The sequence below is a fragment of the Pseudoliparis swirei genome, chromosome 5, assembly GCF_029220125.1.
Source record: "Pseudoliparis swirei isolate HS2019 ecotype Mariana Trench chromosome 5, NWPU_hadal_v1, whole genome shotgun sequence".
NCBI classification, from domain to species: domain Eukaryota; kingdom Metazoa; phylum Chordata; class Actinopteri; order Perciformes; family Liparidae; genus Pseudoliparis; species Pseudoliparis swirei.
In genome coordinates this window covers 23,958,609-23,965,123 of record NC_079392.1, presented here as the reverse complement: position 1 = coordinate 23,965,123, position 6,515 = coordinate 23,958,609, and the positions used below count along the sequence as shown (strand labels likewise).

Below are 6,515 nucleotides of genomic sequence, written 5' to 3'. Positions count from 1 at the left end.
ACAAATACGGGCGAGTTCCTTCCCTGGAACTGTGTGAAGCGCAATGGAAACGGGACGATGTGGAAACGCTCAGGCGGATATCTGCTGCCCCCTGGAGGCGGAAACAGTCACTGCACGGCAAACACGAGCGGCACAGAAGTGGTGTCTACTTCCTGAAGAGAGAGAGTGTGTGTGTGTGTGTGTCTACTACAAGTCACGCTGATTGGGCGACCTGTACGTGGGTCTTTTTAGGAATTACACAAGTCAAGTAGACGCAGTGTTCTTCATGCATCTTCAATATATACATAGGAGGGGGGGCAAAGAAAAAACACCAGCAGATATTTCCAAATAAATTTATTTTGTAATTCATCCACTGTACAAAGCAAGAATGGAATCTTCCGGACACCGACGTGACCGAGCTGGAACCACAGATGGAGGATTAGTGTCCATCAAAGAAACAATAAGGATAACCCGGAGGAGGGTCACTCCAGGGCCTTGACGAGCGCCTCGTTGGCCTCGATGCTGATCTGGACCGCCGCCCTCGCCGCCTCGTCGGACGCGCCCGCCATCTCGGACTGGGCCTTCTCCAGGTTGGCCCTGGCAGCCTAAAAATAGAGAAGAGAAACAGGAAAGCGAAACGATAACGCCACACATTTAGATTCAGCCGCGTTGCCCCGGTCCGACTGCCGGTTCTCTTTTTTTTGGGGGGGGGGGGGGGGGGGGGCACATCCCGATTGTGTAGAAACAACAACAAAAAACATGCATGACGTGCACTTTTTTGGTGCATATTGGATGTTGAGGCTACTGTCCTTCTGGTCACATGACATCTATTGCATCTGTCCATCCTGGAGAGGGATCCTCCTCTGTTCTCTCCTGAAGGGTTCTTCCCTTTTTTCCCCCCTGAAGGGTTATTTGGGAGTTTTTCCTGGTCCGATGTGAGGTTTTGGGGACAGGGATGTCTATGTGTTCAGATTGTAAAGCACTCCGAGACAAATTTGTAATTTGTGAAATTGGGCTGTACAAATAAACTGAATTGAATTGAGGCTTGAGATGCGATTCTGAGGCGGGCGCTGCGGAGGAAAACCACTAAGAAGTGGCCTCCTGGGGCTTTGGCTTTCGAGACCAAAGCAATCGCACGCGGAGAGATCGGAGACAAAAACACACGACGCCTCGCAGAGAACAAGCGCGGACAGTCCCGCCTTAACAAGACCGGATTTGAGAAGCAAATCTGGATTTGCCTGCAGTCTAGACGTCGCCAGGCTCCACCTAAAAAAACCTCCGACTGCCATTTGGAAGTCAGAAAAGCGACGAGTCAAAAGTCGGCGAGCGGAGGAAGCGGCCGCCGCCTCTCGGCCGTGAAAGCTCCATTCGTCACGGTAGTGATTAGAAACCAGAAATGCCAAACATAGCTGGGAGTTAAAGGTCTCCCAGTGGGGCTTTGACACATCTGCTATAACTCAACAGCGACTGACCTTTCCCTCCCGATGAACAGCGTGGCGTCCGTGTGCGTCGCCCCGCGGCGCGGAGGACAATGAGGGGGGGGAATAACTAATTTACTGCCAGAGAGTCCACTCGACAGTGGCACTGCCCCGAGGTCAGAGGCGGGCGGCGTCCGGGGCCGAGCGCGAAACGACGCTAACGAGACCGACATTTAAACGAGGGCTTCGACGCGGCGCCGATCGGATGGATAATCGTCGGCGGAGAGGATCAGAGCGGGAGGCTGGGTACGGACACCGATCACACAAATGGCATTCCACTCAAAAGATCCATGAAGGATCGAGCGACCCCACACGAGACTTCAACCCCGCGATATCAATAAATACACGCCGGTGGACGCAGGAGGCGGCTTCAGCTCGATGTGCCACGTGAGGAGGAAGTCTTTACAAAGCGACGGGCAACAATCCGCCCGGTAACACGAGGGGGACAACGCCTCCTCTACAGTTTGTGCTTTGAAGGGAAGAAACGGACACGGCATCATCATCATATCAAAAAGGAGAACTTTAACTTTTTACAGTGAAATCAAAGTGCAGAGCCGACGGCACCCAGAAAAATAACGGTTCTTAAAAGATTCTTTAAAAGGCTTTGTGGTTCTACGAAGAACCATCACCAGAAATGGTGCCTTAAAGAACCATGTTGTTAAGGTTATTTGAGACACTTATAGGTTCTTTTGAAGAATTATTTAAGGACATGGTTCTTTAAAAAAATCCTGGTTTGAAAGGTTCTTTGAGGTACCAGAAATGGTGCCATAAAGAACCATTTTTTTAAGGTTCTTTGAGACACTTATAGGTTCTTTTGAAGAATTATTTAAGGACATGGTTCTTGAAAAAAAACCTTAGTTTAAAAGGTTCTTTGAGGAACCAGAAATGGTGCCTTAAAGAACCATGTTTTTAAGGTTATTTGAGACACCTTTATAGGTTCTTTGAAGAACTCGTGAAGGAAATTGTTCTTTAAAAAAATCCTGGTTTGAAAGGTTCTTTGTGGAACCAAAATTGGTGCCTTAAAGAACCATTTTTTTAAGGTTCTTTGAGACACTTTTATAGGTTCTTTTGAAGAATTATTTAAGGAAATGGTTCTTTAAAAAAAATAAAACTTAGTTTGAAAGGTTCTTTGAGGAACCAGAAATGGTGCCTTAAAGAAACATGTGTTGAAGGTTCTTTGAAGAACTCTTTAAGGAAATAGTTCTTTAAAGGACCCTTTTTTGAAAGGTTCTTCGTGGAACAGTGTTTTGCTTAATAGTAAAAAATAAATACATAATAAAAAAAGCCACGTTTCCTGTTTTTAAAAAAAGACCTCAATGCCACTACCATTAGTTCAAATCATATAGAAGGTAAATATCACCTGTACGACGACATCCAGTCACTTAACTCAACATTAACGACTTCTGTGAAACTCGCGTTGAGACTGTCGAGAAGTGCGTTTTCTTTATTTTATTAACTGGATTCATTTCACTGGCTCTCTCCTACTTTTCTGTATTGATTTCTCTCTCCATTGTGATGTTCTGGAACACGATGCAGCACGCAGCTATATTTAGACGCTCCACTTCGAAGACCACTCGAGACTCAAGGCTCACGTTTAAAAGCGGTTGCCGGGACGACCGCCGGCCGTCAGCGGAATCTAAAAACACGGTCGTCATTTTCAATCCCCTCAATGTTGAGTAGTTGTGAGTCAGCTTAATAATAAAATGTTACATGAAGAATACAAGTTTCATTCCAGTTTATTTGATACTTTCCAGTATTTTAATCTCATTTATTTCTCCTGTTTTCAAGCCAACGTGTCCAACATTAACTCCTGTGCCTACTTATAGGTTGCATGGGAACTCTTGCTTCTCCCTCAAAATCTGCAATGCAAACTCTTTATGAGGAGAGAGTCTCTATAAGCTCCTCCCCCTGTGTGTGGATTAAAGTAGGCTACACAATAAGATAACACACTCAGTAATGCAGGTGATGTTGAGCGATATGGATAATGTCAAAAACAGTATGCAGAATGATATACTATCATTTCAACAACGTATATACATTAAAAAAAAGACATTTACAGCAAGAAATATATATATTTGACAAATTCTAATAATCTGGTGGTATTTATGGTCAGTCTGTCCAACATTAGCACAGATGCCGCTCTAGTTTGTGTGCGATGTTGACGTTATACTCACAGCGATGTCCAGCTGGTCCAAAGATGCAGCCTCCTCGACGAGCAGTTGCACCGAAGAATCAGCGTTGACTGTTATTGACCCACTGCTCACTGCGCACACACACACACACACACACACACACACACACACACACACACACACACACACACACACACACACACACACACACACACACACACACACACGCCAATATACAGTCATCTTCACTGTGTTTTATAACCAATGATGCCGTTATAGAGCCAGGACCTCCTGCCTCGCTCTCAGGCTGGCTTCTGTTCCCGAGGGTTTGTTCATCCATGTGTGTTTTTGGAAATTGAGGAACCAAATCATTTCACCAAGAAATTAGGATTTTTAAGTTTTCATTACATAACTTCAGCAGGGTTCTTACACATTTTGACCAATGGATTTCCAGGACTTTTCCAGGACTTTAAACCAAATTTCCATGACCAAACTGAAATCTCGGTATAAACATGAACATTTTTGAAAATTGTGCGTATCGAGAGCGTACGCCGGCTTATATTTTGAGCGTCTTTCTTTAAAAAAATGTTTTTATTATTTCAAACTCGGCGTAAATGAACATGTGATTTTAACAAATTTCCATGACTTTGCCAAAACTTTTATGATTTAAGTTTTTTTTCATGACTTTTCCAGGCCTGGAAATGACCATTTTAAAATTCCATGACTTCTCCAGGTTTTCCGTGACCGTACGAGCCCTGCTTCAGCTTCTTCGAGTCCGAGACAAGACAGATTGTCGAATCATGAGGATGTCGGAGCTATTTTAATAGCGAAATGAGCTGTGAATAACTTTCAGAAAGATCAATCAAAAAAACTCAAATAAAAATGGGGGGGGGGGGGCGGCAGCCGGAAAGTGGGGCAAAATATGTATTGATCTCTAGACTGACTGGGAATTAAAGATATTAGTGATGTCAGAGCAGATGTTAGGCATTTCAGTATGTTGAGCCGAGAGGCACAAAAAACCTGAACGTACTAACTAGTGTAAGACTACGTAATAAGTCGTGATCTGACATTGTTTTCTTTTTTAATAAAGTGTAATAAAAGGACTCTGGGCTATGCTCTACCTACACCTGTTGTGGAGGCATCAAAGGAATGTATTTTTCTTTTTTTTCAGCAGGTAAACTGATTTGCTTTTTTTAGAAGGGTACGAAATCTCACCGAAGAATTTGGCCGCGGTGCCGTCATCGCTGAAGACCGTCACGATGCCGGGCCTGAGCACCTGCAGGGTGGGCACGTGGGCGGGGAGGATACCGAACGCCCCGGTGAGCGTGGGCACGTCCACCTGCTTCACGCTGGCCGCGTTGAAAAACACCTGGAGAGTGGAGACAGGAGATGGAGAGATGCATTCACTGACTCACGGACATAAGACATGTGGAATTAACAACAGGTGACCACTCACTGTCACCTGTCACTTGACGTTTTATGCTAAATAAATACAGATTTGTTTGCGTTTAAAATGTTTTTTATTTTGTACTTTAATAGAATAATAATCTGAATACATCAGGATGTGAAGTACACCTGCAGCCCGGTGTGAAAGTGGAGCTCCAGTGGGCTGAATTTAGTCAGACACGAACCTCAAGGTTAGAGAGCTTTAACCGCACTGCAGCCAAGCGACCTCTTCACAATAAGAGTTCATATTAAACCCGACAACGTAGAATTTAAAAAAAATATCCACACAGTTATTGAACTGGGAAAAGAGGAGGATAGTTTCGCGAAGTAAACTCTGCTCAAAGACAGCGAATGACAGGTAGCTTAAAACAAGCTATGCTACATCGTCCACCAACCGTCCACGAAATGTACCTGTCCGCGTGGCAATGACTCCAACCGCCGCGCATTAGTACAACACCCCACGCACGAGACGTTGTCTCCACGTTTTGAGAGTAAATTTCAACAAGAAATACCACTGGTTAGCCGTCTAGCTAGCTAGGCCCCGATAAGCCTCGGGTCGAGGTTAGCGAGCTACCTGCGTCGGGGAGGCGAACGTGAAGGACATCTGCGGGCCGGCGGACGCGGCCTCGGCGTAGCGGCGAGCCTGCCTCAGCACGGGGAGGGAGCGGCGGAGGAACCTGGCTGCCATGGCGTCCTAAAAACTGTCTTTGTTTTTTAAATGCAAAGTTCAAGGGAATGACAGAGATCCTCGAGCCCCTTTCGCGTGAAGGCAGTCGGTGTGCGCTCGGAAGGACAAGGACGTTGGGAGCCTACCCGTGAAGCTTTGCGGTGGCGCAAAGCATGCTGGGGAGTGTAGTTTTTCAAAAATTAAATAAAAACACGTTTAGAGAGATTAACGCGGTTTTTATGGTGGATTATTTGAGAATTTAGTCGTTATTTGTCAGTTTGTTTCGGATAATTTTAAATGCACGTAAGTATTGTACTTTTGTATGAAAATGAGTCTCACGCACATTAAACAGTGTCTGTTTCGGCTTTACATTTGAGTTTTATCGCGGGTTTTCGTGTAACACTTGAAAAATGTTCCGAGGGAAACATTTGAGTGAGAGTAGCTCATTTAGCAAAAAATAATGTACATATACATATGTGTCGCGTATGAGACCACTGAGCTCACGTCACCAGCCGATGGCGCCAAAGTGACGTGTTCAACAGATAGGGGGCAACAGATAGGGGCCCCACTTCGTTTGATTTGGGAGCTGTTGCTCTTTTGTATGCTACTAAATACCCCCCCCCCCCCCCCCCCCCCCACACACACACACACAAATGCAGACTTATGAACTCAATGCTTCACCATTTTGCCCACAAGTGCAAGCGAGTGACTTCACTACACAACTAATCAATAAAAGAAGACAACGCAAGAGTGCTAGAATGCGTTTTAATTAACCCGGAAACATAGTTTACATTCACAAAAACACCTCCCTCC

At 45.2% G+C, this 6,515-nt stretch overlaps 1 protein-coding gene across 1 annotated transcript; it reads right to left on the bottom strand.

Moving 5' to 3' along the window:
* Positions 1-316: 316 nt before the first annotated feature.
* On the bottom strand, positions 317-5,842 carry atp5f1d (ATP synthase F1 subunit delta). Its single transcript, XM_056413989.1, has 4 exons — positions 5,610-5,842; positions 4,805-4,958; positions 3,632-3,720; positions 317-584 (listed from the first exon to the last, which is right to left on the bottom strand). Exons 1-4 carry the CDS (start codon positions 5,721-5,723, stop codon positions 462-464), a joined length of 480 nt encoding a protein of 159 aa, XP_056269964.1. The 5' UTR covers positions 5,724-5,842; the 3' UTR covers positions 317-461.
* Positions 5,843-6,515: the final 673 nt, after the last annotated feature.

Coding starts and splice junctions, on each gene's coding strand:
- atp5f1d (XM_056413989.1), bottom strand. CDS start 5,723: ATGGCAGCCAGGTTCCTCCGCCGCTCCCTCCCCGTGCTGAGGCAGGCT. Junction 4,959..5,609: donor CGTTCGCCTCCCCGACGCAG/GTAGCTCGCTAA, acceptor TCCACTCTCCAG/GTGTTTTTCAACGCGGCCAG. Junction 3,721..4,804: donor CACCGCGGCCAAATTCTTCG/GTGAGATTTCGT, acceptor GTGTGTGCGCAG/TGAGCAGTGGGTCAATAACA.